At 40.0% G+C, this 15049-nt stretch overlaps 1 protein-coding gene across 1 annotated transcript in view; it reads right to left on the bottom strand.

Annotated features, from left to right (window-relative positions):
* Window positions 1-9338: 9338 nt before the first annotated feature.
* Window positions 9339-15049, bottom strand: part of HPRT1 (hypoxanthine phosphoribosyltransferase 1) — a gene marked incomplete at both ends in the record, with an annotated part of 28444 nt that continues 22733 nt past the window's right edge. Inside the window, 4 exons of the mRNA XM_084258600.1 lie at window positions 9339-9386; window positions 9903-9979; window positions 10144-10190; window positions 12907-12989. Of these exons, the coding sequence (XP_084114726.1) occupies window positions 9339-9386; window positions 9903-9979; window positions 10144-10190; window positions 12907-12989 (255 nt within the window). The remainder of the gene's footprint in view (window positions 9387-9902; window positions 9980-10143; window positions 10191-12906; window positions 12990-15049) is intronic.

Raw genomic sequence — 15049 nt, 5'->3', positions numbered from 1 at the left:
ACAACCAAGTGTTGATGGACAGATTGAGTGGAAAAGAAAATGTGGACTCAACATACCATTGGAATATTATTCAACCTTTAAAAAAATATTGATTTATGCATATAAGAACTGGGGTATAGGCCAGAGGTGTGGGGGTGAGAGGAGCAGCAGGGGAGACAGGAGAGGTCTGAGGCGCCATGTGGGTTAGCTCCCTTGCCAGTTGGGGATCAAACTCATGCTGCAGTGGCTGTGGATAGCTTCATAGTGCTGAGACTTAACCCCTTGCACCACCAGGTAAGCCCTGGAATATTATTCAACCTTAAAAAGGAAATTCTGACCTATGCTATGACATGGATGAGCCTTGAAGACACGCTAAATGAGATAAGTCAGACACAAGAGAAGAGATACTTTGATTCCTCTTCTATGAGTTATGTCACTTATATGAGTGGGCAAACTCATCGAGACAGAAGGTAAAATGGTGGTTGTTGGAACTAGGGAGTTACTGTTTAATGGGCACACAGTTTTGGTTTGGGTTGAAGAAAAAGTTCTGGAAATGGGTGGTGGTGGTGGCTGCATAACAATGTGAATGTACCTAATGTCATTATACACTTAAAAATGGTTAAAATAATAATTTTTAACTTATACTTTATCACAATAAAGATCAATGGTACATTTACACTAGAAAAGTTAATTAAAGAAAACCACTGAGTTAACATCAGCCTAGATGATATTCAAGTGAAGCAGTCTATCACTGTTGCAGCAGTGTCTTATTCTAGAGAGAAAAAAACACCAACCAATCAAGCAATGCACATTAATTTGTAGGGATTTATTGGTCTAGGTGGTTTCTAAATAGGCTTTAGCAGGAGCAGCTCCCATATGAGCTACTTTCAAATCTTTTTCTCCACCTCTGCTTTGGAGGGAAACTAAGTTAAGATTCTGTCGATTTGGGGATGGCCATAATGAAATGTCTGGGTCCTGGCCCAGTCATTCTAGAGCAAAGCCAGTGGGTGCAGACAAGCCCCAGCCCTGACGTGATGCCTCCCATCAGCATGTGGTGTCTCAGCCCCAAATAGGGATCTGGGCCCAGGGCTGGGACCAGAGTGAAGTAAGTGAGGTGCTCAGGGTGCAAAAGGCAGGAAGGTGCTCACTCTCAGGGACTGACCCCACTTCATGATCCTGAGAAGGAAGCACTCCCCCTTAGTTTTGCACTTTGGGTGTGCTGTTTGCCTGGCCCTAGTCCTGGCTCTGGCCTAGATATTCATTAAAAGCCTCTAAGGTTAAAACAAAACAAAACAAAAAAACCTCAAATGAAAACTAAACAATCATACAGAAAAAACTTCTAATTCCACAATAGGCCCAGAGACTTAAAATAATTTCTGCCTTTATGAAGAAGAAAAAAAAAAGGGGGGCCTCTAAAGTATAAGACCTCTTGGAAAGTAAAAGTTTAGGACATCTCTCAGAGAACAGACCAAAAAGCCAGAGTAGGGAAATGGGACAGAAAAGAAAAATGACATTAGAGGATTGTTACAGGAAATTAATAACAGGTGTTATAGAAAAAGCAGGGGGGAAAGGTAGAGAGGATATTACTAAAGAAATAATACACGAAAATGCTCAGTGCTGAAGAACATGAATGTCCAGTTTGAAAGAACACACTGGAAAAGGAACTCTCCTATACTGTTGGTGGGAATGTAGACTGGTCCAACCCCTTTGGAAAACAGTATGGAGGTTTCTCAAAAGATTACAAATGGATCTGCAATATGACTCAGCAATTCCACTCCTAGGTATCTACACTAGGTGTCTACACTAATTAGAAAGGAAACTTGCACTCCCTATGTTAATAGTAGCGCTGTTCACAATAGCTAAGCCATGGAAACAGCCTAAATGCCCCAAACAGATGAATGGATCAAGAAAATGTGGTATATAATGGAATACTACTTGGCTATCAAAAATTAGAAACCCTGGTCATTCCTGGCAACATGGATGGAGCTGGAAGGGATTATGGTAGCAAAATAAGTCAGAAGGAGAAAGACAAATACTGGATAGTATCACTTATATGTGGAATATAGAAAAACTAAACAAAAGGTCAGATAAAGCCAAACTAAAAAAACAAAAAACTAACCCTTGAAAGCTGACTATGCAATGGAGGAAACTGGGTGGGGGGGGGGATGGAGAGAGGCCCTCTCCTGTCTCACCTGCTGCCCACTGCTCCCCTTAGGAGTGTATTTCATTCAATCTGCCTGTTCTGCCACTCTGCCTCCGTGAAGCCTCTCACCCCCTGCACCTCTGGCCTGCACCCCAGTTCTTCAATGCATAAATAAATCTTTTTCTTATTATTTAAAAAAAAAAAGGGAGGGTGCAGAGGGGTCTACAGCAGTGGACCATGGCTTCTTTGGTGCATTATGGCAACAATGCCTGAAGGGGGGATCCTACATTTCTAAAGTAAAAACAATGATGCAAACCAATATTAACTCAATAAAAAATATTTAGAAATAACATACTGGGCGTCTGGCAGAGTGAATCCAAAAAGCCCACATGAAGGCACTCATCATAAAGATTTCAAATATGAGATAAAGAGAAGATTCGAAAAGCTTGTAGTAGAAAACAAAATAGATGATAAGCAAAGGATCAGAAATCAGAATTATTTTGGAGTTTTCAAGAGAAATGCTGGCAACTAGAAGATAAGGAAGCAATGCCTTCAATATCCTGAAGGAAAATTAATATCCAAACTAGAATTCTGTGTTCAGTCAAACCAAGAATTAAATATGAGGATAGAATATAGACATTTTCACATACGCAAGATCGCAAGGGTTTACTCCTACAAACCCTTTCTCAGGAAGCTACTGGAGGTTGCATGCAACCAAATGAGGAAGAGATTCCAGCTTCTGGAAGTGGTGCCTGAAGTAACTGGACCAACATTTGTGTTGAAGATATCGCAGGATCAAATAATTTCAAAATATCCTTAAAAGCATGACATATGCAAGATAGTAAGAAAGTAGTGAGCCAAGATCCAGGAGAGTATGAGAATCCAGAAAGATAAGCCCAGTTTTGCTTAGGGAGATTTTTCCAATTAGGAAGAGGAAATGGAGAGACCAAGTTCTTCCAGTGGCCTCAGGAACAGACAAGTCACAGTCCAGAAATGAAGACTCTCATTGACTTTGGAGTGGCATCCTGAAAAGCCATATCCTAGAGGTCAGGGTGACTTGGAGGTAAACCAGCACTGCAAAGCTCCTTTCCATCCATCTGAGTAACACAGAAAATCTCATACTGGAAATTGGATTATGCTTATTTCAGAATGCTAACAGCCCTGGGCACCTGGGCAAATCTAATCAACATCTTTTTCGGAGGAATATAACAACATCCTAGGCTTCGAGCTATTCCTTTAAATTAAAACCTAATGTCTAACACATAATCAAAGATTCAACAAATATCTAAGATAAGATGAGCAAGAACCAGTAGAAATAACAGCCAATAGAAAGCACACAAGAATTCCAAATAACGGATTTCCCAAGCATGATTATAAAACAACGGTGCTTATTCTATTCCAGGAAAAATGCCAAGCTTTATAATGGTGACAGGAAACTGAAAACTATGAAACAAGACAGGAGATTGGAGGGTGGAGGGAAAGCAAAACGTGAGAAAACCAATTACAAAGAAGATGTGGGCTGTATCGATAAGGAATACACCACAGAAGAGATACAAGGACGTTGGCGCAATGGTGAACACCTGGCAAGCTACCACTTTCAAGTGAGAGGTGGGTAGAAGGCCTGATTATTTTGTGTTTCCAATATGAAAGTTGTTTTACAAATTTACTAGACATCACGAAAACACTTAGGATTTAAGAAACTCAAGGAGGGGGCCAGTGATGTGGGAAAGAAAAACGAAATGTCCTACAGGGAATATATGATAATCAGACACTACCCCTCACTCAGCAGCAAACTTTACATAGTCATAATAATGAAGACACCCAAACATGAAAAAAAAGTTATCAACATTTCACTGGAGGGACAGAGGGAAGATAACTGGGTTTATGTGTAAGAAAACTAAATCTGGGCCTCCCTGGTGGTGCAAGGGGTTAAGTCTCAGCACTATAAAGCTATCTGCAGTCACTATAGCACGAATTCAATCCCTAGCCAGGGAGCAACCCACATGGCACAGCAGACCTCTCCTGTCTCACCCGCTGCTCCCCTCAGCAGTGTATTTCAGTCAGTCTGCCTGTTCTGTTCCCCACTCTGTCTCTGGTGAATCCTCTCGCCTCTCCACACCTCTGGCCTACACCCCAGCTCTTGTATGCATAAATAAATAAATCTGTAAAAAAAAAAAAAGAAAATTAAATCCTCACCTTCAATAGTAGATCATCAAGAGAAACTATTGAAAATTGTAAAATCACAAAATAGACCCGTAAGTATGGTGTTTGTAAATATAGTTTCTCATATATTTTTTTTTCTTTGTGTCATGGATTATTGAGGAGTGTGCTAATTTGCCAATATTTGGAAATGTCCTGCCTTCTGTTAGGTTAACATACATATTTTTTAGAGACTCATGTTATTTCTCCTATTGTCTTCATGACTACAGGTCTTTTGGTTGTTCCGTAGCCATTACTTAACGTTTCTTTAGCTTATAGTCTGTTTAGATCAATAGTTTATCTGTCACACTTCATGCCTGAAACATCAAACTTCCAACTTTCCCTTCTCACTTTACATGACACATCACTATCTAACAAACTCACAAGACCATTGTTTCATTGAAATATTACTCAGCTATTTTAAAAGATGAAATAGTACCTTTTGGGACAAAATGGACCAATCTTGATATTATTATACTAAGTGAAATAAATCAGAAAATGAATGGTATCCGATGGTCTCACTGATTTGTGGAATATAAATAATGAAAAACTGGCAGAGAACAGCAAAAATAATTCTTAGACTGTGAAAAATACACTTGTTATCAGAGGGAACAAAGGGGTGGGAGGGATAGGATATTGGCACGGGAGGTTTCAAGGATGATGGAAGCATGTGTACATATGGAGATGTAAAAATGTACCCCAAAATGATATATGTTAACTATACATAATGTAAACTATTACATAATGATAGTTATAACCACTATAAACCCCAGTTTACAATTTTTACACTTTTTTTAATCATCATTTGTCTTAAAAATGCTGAGGCCCACAGGTAAAAGATTGAATCAAGAAGATGTGTTAGACCCATACTATGAAATACTATTTAGTGTTAAAGAAAAATGAAATGCTGTCATTTACAGCAAAATGGAAGGTGTTTGAGGGAATTATATGTTGTGAAGCAAGTCAGAATGACAAAGACAAATATTGCATATTTGCATAGTGGATGATTACATGCAGTACTTACAGACACTAGCAGATATTAATAAACAAAGTAAGGTTTCTAAGTTTAAGAGGGCAGGAGGAGGCAGAGAAGATGAAAGGGTTATAAAGGATGGTGGTGCGGAAAAAACTCAGCTGAGGCCCTAGGGTTAGCTGATAGGGTCTGACTGAGTTTGGGGTAGACTGAACTGGGGCCCAGGGTTAGCCAGTCATTCAGGGTTTAAGAACGAGGGACACTGGACTAAGTCCAGGAGAGTCAATATTTAGGGTGGTACTAGAGGGCTAGAGAGAAGTAGATGGATTCAATAGGTATTTAGGGGGTTATGTTTTTATTGTAACAGGGATGTTCCCCTTCTGTCCCTCTTAACCCTCTGAATAGGGTCATGAGAGCTCTCTTCCCTCTCCATGAACTGTGGTCCCCAGAAAACCTGAAAGCAGTGAAAGGTGTGCTATGCATGATGGCTGAATGATTTTGGGATGTCTCAAGGTGATTGAGAGGGCAAGATGATAGTCCTGCTTAATGACAGGACAATTCTAGCAGGCAAAGAAATGATTCCACTGACAAAATGGGCAGCCATCAAGGCCCTGCTGTTCTTGGCCTATAGCACTAGAGTGACACATTCCTTGACACACAGACGATGCTCTGAAGTGCAGTTCTGCTCCTATTTACTGAACTCAGAACTCCGGGTCAGCAAAGAATGGCAGCCAGACAGGAGTTGCGAGCCTCCATTCCCAGTCTCCTCCAGGTTCTCACCCACTTCCTCTTTAAGTTCTCACTTGTAAATGCCCTCCTTCTTCTTTCCTTCCCAGTAGGGCTAAAGAGCTCCTGAACCAGTAGCCAGCAAGGCTAGTGGTTCCAGACTGGAGCAGGGAAAATACATAATGAGCATGTCATGTCTTGTGTTGCCAGGAAATAGGGAAATGCTCAAAAAGGGATGTGGACATAACAAGAGGACACAGGAGTCAACAGGAAGATGTGGGGCAAGTGTTGCAGAGAAAGCCATGTGAAATAAAACTGGACCTATGATTTATGTTCATAGCTGTCAGATACGGTGTGATGAAAATAGAAAAAAAATTAGTAAAAGGAAGTTCTACTGAAAAGCTACCAAGTTTGAAAGTCACACTTCAGCCATGCATCATAATGAAGAAGCTCATTAGGAAGTACGCCCATATTGTATAAAGAGAAAACTTGGAATTTAATTTGGCAGTTTTTATCAGTAATGCTTGAAGTTACAAATAATAAATGAAAAACCATAAAAAAAAATCATTACTCTTGCAAGTTGTTTGAAGTGTCTATAAAATTCACATTTAAAAATGGCAAAGACTACACATAATCCTTCAAGCCAGAAAGATATTTTGTCTCAGGCTGCCCACAAGATCATAAAAGAAGCCAGAAGCAAAATGTGAAGATCTCATCCCAGAACTCTGCAATTGTCTTTGAAGATGCTTCCCACTGCCAGAGGGAGTCAGTTTACTTTCTTAAAGGTCAGCTGTGACCTCAAAAAACTAACGTACAAATCATTTGGACTTATTACCTTCAATGAGTTTAATATTTTCTTCTATGCTATCAGTGTGTTAATTTCCACACAAAAGGCTAGGCACTAAAGATGAAGTGGCGGGCCTCCCTGGTGGTGCAGGGGGTAAAGTCGCAACCTGTGAGGCTGTCCACAGCCACTACAGCACGAGTGTGATCCCCGGCCAGGGAGCTACCCACATGGTGCAGCAGACCTCTCCTGGCTCGCCCGCCGCTCCCCTCAGCAGCGTATTTCAGTCAAACTGTTCTGTTTCCAGCTCTGTCTCTGGTGAGTCCTCTCATCCCCCGCACCTCTGGCCTGTACCCCAGTTCTTGTATGCATAGATAGCTAAATCTTAAAAAAAAAAAAATTAAGTGGCAACGAACTAAGAGGGCAGGTTCTGAAATAGTATTGTCAGCGTTCAAATTCTTCACCTGCTACTTATTAGCTATGTGATCTTGGGCAAATTATACAACCACTGTGGGCCTGTATTTCTTCATATGTAAAATTGGGATGATTTAAAAAAAAAAAAAACCCACCTGGAAGGGGTGGTCAAAAGGTTTCAAAAGTGCTCAGCACTTCCACTGCTCATGCAGTAATTCAATAAATGTTAGCTATTCATAATTAATAGGGTAGTTTTTGTTTTTATTGCTTAGCCTAGAAATATATAAGCTTTGGGCCTCCCCTGGTGGCGCAGCGGTTGAGAGCTGGGCTGCGAAGCTGCCCACAGCCTCTGCAGCACCAGTTCGATCCCCAGCTGCCGGCGAGGGTCCCACATGGCGCGCAGACCTCTCCTGCTGCCCGCTGCTCCCCTCAGCAGTGTACTTCGGTCCTTCTGCCTGCTCTGCTCCCCGCTCTGGCTCTGGTGAATTCTCTCACCCTCCTGCGCTTCTGACTGTACCCAGTGCTTGTATAAATAAATTAATAAATCTTTAAAAAAAAATATATATATATAGGGGCCTCCCCGGTGGCGCAGAGGTTGAGCGCTGGGTTGCGAAGCTGCCCGCAGCCTCTACAGTGCCGGTTCGATACCCAGCTACTCCCCGGCCACCAGAGGAGGGTCCCACACGCCCGCTGCTCCCCTCAGCAGTGTACTTTGGTCCTTCTGCCTGCTCTGCTCCCCGCTCTGGCTCTGGTGAATTCTCTCACCCTCCCGCGCTTCTGACTGTACCCAGTGCTTGAATAAATAAATAAATAAAGCTTAAATATATATATATATATATATATATATATATAAGCTTTGCCTCTAATTCTAGGTAATTCAGGTATAATTCTCAAAATTTTTTTTTAACTTTTCATCATTTATGTAAGAAGTACTTACTAAGCTTGCTACTTCATACCTTACTCAAACATAGAAGGAATCAAAAGTTTTGGTTTAAAATGTTTCTTCCAACTCCCAGAAAACAAAAGGTTTTGTTGCTTTTAAATCAACACAGTATTATCTACACAAAGAAGCTAACAGTTCATGTCTGAAAACAAACTGTGAGATGCAGATGAAACTGTGATCAAAACAATTTAACAAAATTGCAAGAGAAAGTCAAGTTATGTCAACATAGTAAAATGTAATAAAGTATGCCACGTGATATTTAGTGCCTCTGAAGTAAGAATTTCGCTAACTCCCCTAACCCATTCTACCAGATAATCATTATTTGCTGTACTTGGTAAAGATTACAATTAAACTAGCTTCTAAAACTTAACAGACAAGGAAAAGGTAACCAACAGAACTCTACACTGACTTAATCTGTAAAGAAATGATATGTATTCATAGTTTCTTTTGAAGAGACAGCCTTGGGGTTGGGGAAGTAAATATTGTTTAAAAATCAACAATGATGTAAAAAATTTAAAAAATAATATAAAAAAGAGAGACAGCCTTTATTTTAAGGATTTTTACACTGAAGAATCCAAAAAGTGGTTAAATTTTTTGGAATTTATTACCTATATTCACTGGAAATAATCTGAACAAGCAGGAAAATACAGTTAATACAACTCAAACACTACTAAAATAATTCCAGGACGTAAGGTTTATCCAACATAACAATACCTCATAGATGCTGTCATTGTTATGAAAATTGACTGCTTCTTACTTTTTGAAACACACAGTAGTATAACTAACAATATTCAATAACTTCTGTTCTTTCCTGAATATATAAAAATTAAAATACCAATTAAAAAACTAATATATCTTCTCTTTAAATGTTTCTTTAAATATTTTCATTCAATAGTGGTGTAGCTTAAAAGAGTTTTCATTCACAAGTCAAACAACAATCCACCCAAAGGAAACTGATAGTCTACAGTGTAACATTACTCACATAGTGCAAATAAAGAGTTGAGGAATGCAGCAAGGACATTTCTAAAACATGTAACAGATAAAATTTTTAGAAGATACATGCAATAATGCAATAAGTTCTACTAAGCAGCTGGCCACAGAACTAGAACGTTTGATAATTTCACTGGTGACTTCAATGGAATTCCAGATGTTTCCGAACTCAACTTGAACTCTCATCTTAGGCTTTGTATTTGGCTTTTCCAGTTTCACTAATGACACAGACGTGCTATTAAAAAAATCCAGACATTCACATTAGAAAAGTGTATTCTGAAATGAAAGGCAAGAGCAGTATTTTGCATATCTTACACAAATAGTATTATGCTGCAGGGTTTTATTAAAAGAGGTTTGTGCAATCTTAATCTTCCTCACCCATGTTCATAACCTCATCCTTGGGACTCCTGCTCCAGAATAGGAAGCAGGCATTTGAAGGACAGTGAATTAAAAGACTTCCACTAGTTCATTCATTTCTTACATCTGACCATATCTATCATCTGAAATAATAAAGGGATGGTTATTGTATATTAAAGCTGTTCAACTGTTTCAGCCAGCAAGAAGTGTCACCCTAGCCTGGCCAAATTCCAGCTCTAAGGATGTTTGCACTTGACTACAGCTTTATGTGACTAATGGGAACCATCAGTCTGTTCAAATTATGAGGTGCTGGAAAGAAAAAACAATTCTTCTCTTTCGTAAATTTTTATATGGGTTCTGAAAAATGAGAGTGAGAAAAAGAAACATTACTTACATTCAAATCCCTGAAGTATTCATTATAGTCAAGGGCATATCCTACAACAAACCTGTCTGGTATTTCAAATCCAACAACTAAAAAGAATCAAAATACATCATTTAGATATAGAAAACATCACTTTCAAATATAGTATTTGCAAATGTGCCTTTTCTCCAAATAGTCTCTGAACTAACTAAACCATTTCATATAAAACTTGTTTGTGTTTGGTTAAATGATTGACACAAAGTAATTCACTTACAGTCTGGTCTATATCCAACACTTCGAGGGGTCCTTTTCACCAGCAAGCTGTTAATTTCAAAATGTGACATGTGACATATGGAGACATTACAGGGCATTGCAAAAGAGAACATTAATGTTCTGCAACATGGTTTCATCTGCATTTTTAACACACCCAAAGAAAGTAGGAAACAGAGAGCTAAATCACTGGACAGGGGCAGCAGTGAATTCACACTACAGATGAGGCCCTTGGTTGATCTCTACCTAAACACAATGGATTGTTCTAAGAACTGCACACTGATTACCAACCCACCATCAAAAGGCAGACATAATCAGGAGGATAAATGGGTGGGGAGAGCCAAGTGAGCAAAATGAAAAGATAAGTGCTTTTAGTCCCAAATCCCTGGAAATAAACTCCCTAAGCCACAAAGGGTGAACATCCCCCTTTAAGACTTTTCAGATGTAGCTTACAAAAAGGAAATCTGGGTTAAAAAATAACTAGCATGCTAAATAAAGGAGCTAGTATTTATTTTTGAGAGCAGTTGAGGGAAGTTGAGGGAAGATGAGTCAACAATAACAAAAACTAATTTTGCAGCCTAAATGCCTTCTGCTGAAATTTTTCAGCCATTTAAAAAAGCTATAGACAGTGCTTTGGAACGCCTTTACATGTGTTAAAGGCCGTCCCAATAAAACTTATGATTTCATTCCTTCCTAGATAAATATATTGAAAGAGCTGTAAAGTACCTGAAGTGATTCTCAATCTTAGCTGTACATCAGAATCACTTGGGAACTTTAAAAAACAAAAACAAAACTCAGATACCCAAGCCACACCCCTAACAATTATATCAGAATCGCTGGGGATGGGACACAGACAGGTTGTTTTGTTTCTTTAAATTCTCAGGTGATTTCAACGTGCAGTCAAAGTTGAGAACCACTGGCCTAAACTTAAGACTCCAAGGGCTCATCTAATCAAATCCCCTATGATTCTCTTTCATTAATTAGAGGTTACACTTAGACTCAATTTCCATTGAGAAAGAAAGAAACCACTCACAGCAAAAACCATTCCTCTGCCTGAGCTCACTCAGGAACACCAAAGAAAAGGAATGTCTAATCTCAGTGCAAACCTCACTAAAAGTTCAGGTGACTTAGCACCTCATATGCCCATAAATATGAATGCTTAATAAAGCTTCATCTGCTAAGGCAATATTCTAAATCATCTCTGAAGCAATTTCCATAATTTAGATGAGTAGTCACAGCAATGAAGATATACAAAGAGCCAATAAGCCAAGAAAAGATGCTCAAAATTACTGATGATCACAGTAATGCAAATCAAAACCATGTATCAAACCCACTAGGATGGCGTCAATAAAAATTTTTGAAAAACCACATAGGCAATGTGGACCAGGTTACCTGGGTCAAAACTCTCCTCTGTATAGAATAATAGCTCTGTGACTTTGGGCAATTCCCTATGCCTCAGTATCCTTATCTGTAAAGTAGGAATAATACTACTCCCGAGCTGTTGTGGGATGAAGCCATAATTAGAAATAAATACAGGTTGAACTACTAAAGCAAAAGCCAACCACAGGTAGGCCAGGAGGTGAAGCTGGCTTAGAAGAAAAGGATGCAGGCGGGGCCTCCCTTGTGGCATAGGGGTTGAGTCTCAGTCCTATCACTGCTACAGGCTGAGTTTGATGCCTAGCCAGGGAGCTAACCCATATATGGCACAGCAGATCTCACCTGACTTGCCTGCTTCTCCCCTTAGCAGTGTATTTCAGTAGATCGACCTGTTCTGCTCCCCACTGTCTCTGGTGAATACTCTCCCACCTGAAAATCTGGCCTACATCCCAATTCTTATATGAAAAAATAAATAAATAAATCTTAAAAAAAAAAAAGAAAGAAAGAAAAGGACACAGGCATTTTAAACTTTCTCTCTCTCTTTTTTTTTTTTTGGTGGGACCCTCGCCGGCGGCCGGGAAACGAACGGGTGCTGCAGAGGCGGTGGGCAGCCTTGCAGCCCAGCGTTCAACCGCTGTGCCACCAGGGGAGGCCCCCTTTTAAACTTTTGATTCAGATATAAAACAAGATATAACAAACATTGCCTACCATCTTCAAACTCCTCTTTGAAATCTATGGTCTCACAATTTTAAGAAGGTCCCAAATCTTCTGCCATACTATCTGGGACAAGTTGATATCATCATTAACATGCTCAAAAACCCATATATACCATGGAATATTACTCAGCATTCAAAAAAGATAAACACATGCAATTTGCAGCAACATGGATGGCGCTGGAAGGGATCATGCTCAGCGAAATAAGCCAAAAAGAAAAAGAAAAATACCGGATGGTCTCACTCATAGCAGGAATCTAGAAAACTTAAATAAGGGACCAGGAAAATGAATATAAGAAAGTGAAAATCAAAATCAACAGAAAACTATGAACCAGAGACACTTTTTAGGGGGTGGGGGCCAGGAGGGGAGGGATTGGGGTCAGAATGGGGCATGTGCAGTTGTATGGGGGAATATAAAAATAAAATTTATTATTAAAAAAAATAAAATAAAATAAAAATGTTCCACAAAAAAAAAAAAAACATGCTCAAAAACCAACTGTTAATATTATGCAAGGGATTTAGTAGCACAAGACAAAATTATTTGCAAAAGATGTCTACTGAGTCTTATTTGAGATTACAATACTTTTTAAAAAGAAAATATTTACCCTTACAAAAAAGCAACTGCTTAATTCTTTTTCAGATGAAGAATATATACTATGTCAAAATGTCATACGTACCTTGCAACCTTGACCATCTTTGGATTATACTGCTTGACCAAGGAAAGCAAGGTTTGCATTGTTTTGCCAGTGTCAATTATATCCTTTCAAAAAAGAAAAAAAATATTTAAATGGTAAATAAAACCACCATAGCTTTAAATTCAGCCATTATATAAACACAAAATATCAAAACCCCACATAAACTGGAATAATGCTATTTTTCTCAGCAGTAATTCTCATCATAATTCACACTGAGATATTATGGAATTTAAATCATCTGGCTCTCAGTAAACAGGAATGTCAGTCCTCAGGACTACATGTTGTAGACACCAAAAGGTCAATGACAACAAATTTAAAAATATATGTGCAAGTATGGGCCTTCCCGGTGGCGCAGCGGTTGAACGCTGGGTTGCGAAGCTACCCGCAGCCTCTACAGCACTGGTTCGATCCCCGGCTGCTCCCCGGCCACCAGAGGAGGGTCCCACATGGCGCGCAGACCTCTCCTGCCACCCGCCGCTCCCCTCAGCAGTGTACTTCGGTCCTTCTGCCTGCCCTACTCCCCACTCTGGCTCTGGTGAATTCTCTCACCCTCCTGCGCTTCTGACTGTACCCAGTGCTTGTATAAATAAATAAATAAATCTTTAAAAATAAATAAATAAAAATATTTGTGCAAGTATGGGCCTCCCCAGCGGCACAGCAGTTGAGCGCTGGGTTGTGAAGCTGCCCGCAGCCTCTGCAGCGCTGGTTCGATCCCCGGCCGCCAGGCGAGGGTCCCACATGGCGCGCAGACCTCTCCTGCTGCCTGCTGCTCCCCTCAGCAGTGTATTTCGTCAGTCTGCCTGCTCTATTCCCCGCTCTGGCTCTGGTGAATTCTCTCACCCTCCCATGCTTCTGACTGTACCCAGTGCTTGTATAAATAAATAAATAAATCTTTAAAAAAATATATGTGCAAGTATATGCATATGTGTTTTATTAGATTTGTGAATCTACCCTACATTGTAAAAGGTGTTTTAGATTTTTTTCCCTTAAATTCAAGATTGGGATGCTCATCCCTCAACTCTCCAAGGTTAACAGATTATACTTTGAGAAATAATGCTTTATATTAAAAGTATCCAAATTAATAAGGTTTTATAATATAAAATGATCTTACATGAAAGTGACTCTTGGCCAACTTAGTTAAAAGTAGGAAACTATTCAAGTTCTTCAAAATTTTCTCTATAGATGGTATAAAGCAGTGCTTTACAAAGTAGGATCTATGAGTCATAAGAATCACTAGGGCTAAGACTTGTCAAAAATGCAGATTTCTGGGCTGTGGCAGGCAGAATTCTAATGGCCCCGAACACTCCTGCCCCTTGGTGTACAGACCCATTATTTGCTTCCCCATGAGTGTGAGATGGATCTGTGAAAATGGGTCAGACCGCCTCTTCCATGATTCAGTGTTACACAAGATTCTCCTACGGGTGAAGTCAACCGACATGTGGGAGGGCCATGTGCTAGGACAGGAAGACAGCCGGTAGGTTCTGAGAGCAATCCCTGGCCAATAGACAAGAAAATGGGACCCTCTAGGGCCTCCCTGGTGGCGCAGGTAGTTGAGTGCAGGGCTGTGAAGCTGTCCACAGCCTCTGCAGTGCCAGTTCAATCTCCGCCAGCCACAGAGCAACCCATATTGCGTGGCAGACCTCTCCTGTCTCACCCGCTGCTCCACTCGACAGTGTATTTCAGTCAGTCTGCCTGTTCTGTTCCCCACTCTGTCTCTGGTGAATCCTCTCACCCTTCCGCACATCTGGCCTGTACCCCGATTCTTGTATAAATAAATAAATCTTTAAAAAAAAAGAAGAAAAGAAAATGGGACTCTCAGGCCTACAAATATAGGAACTAAATTCTGCCATCAACCAGAATGAACTTGGAAGAGGACTGGGAGTCACAGGTAAGCTAGATGTCACAGCCTTGATTCAGCTTGATTAGACCCCTGAGCTGCCGACTCAGCTAACCTGTACTCAGGCTCTTGACTCACAGAAACTGAGAAAATCAATATGCATTTTCTAGGTAGCAGTACCCAAGGGAAAATGAATCAAGCTGAAGTAGAATGAATGAATCATCTGCATTGGAAAAAAGCAACCAGTTCCTGAGTATGTTCATGAATATAAATTCTCTGGGGAAAATG

This window comes from Talpa europaea, assembly GCF_964194135.1.
Source record: "Talpa europaea genome assembly, chromosome: X".
Taxonomy (NCBI): domain Eukaryota; kingdom Metazoa; phylum Chordata; class Mammalia; order Eulipotyphla; family Talpidae; genus Talpa; species Talpa europaea.
The sequence above is the reverse complement of the archived record's forward strand: the minus strand, read 5'-3'. Positions and strand labels throughout refer to the sequence as shown.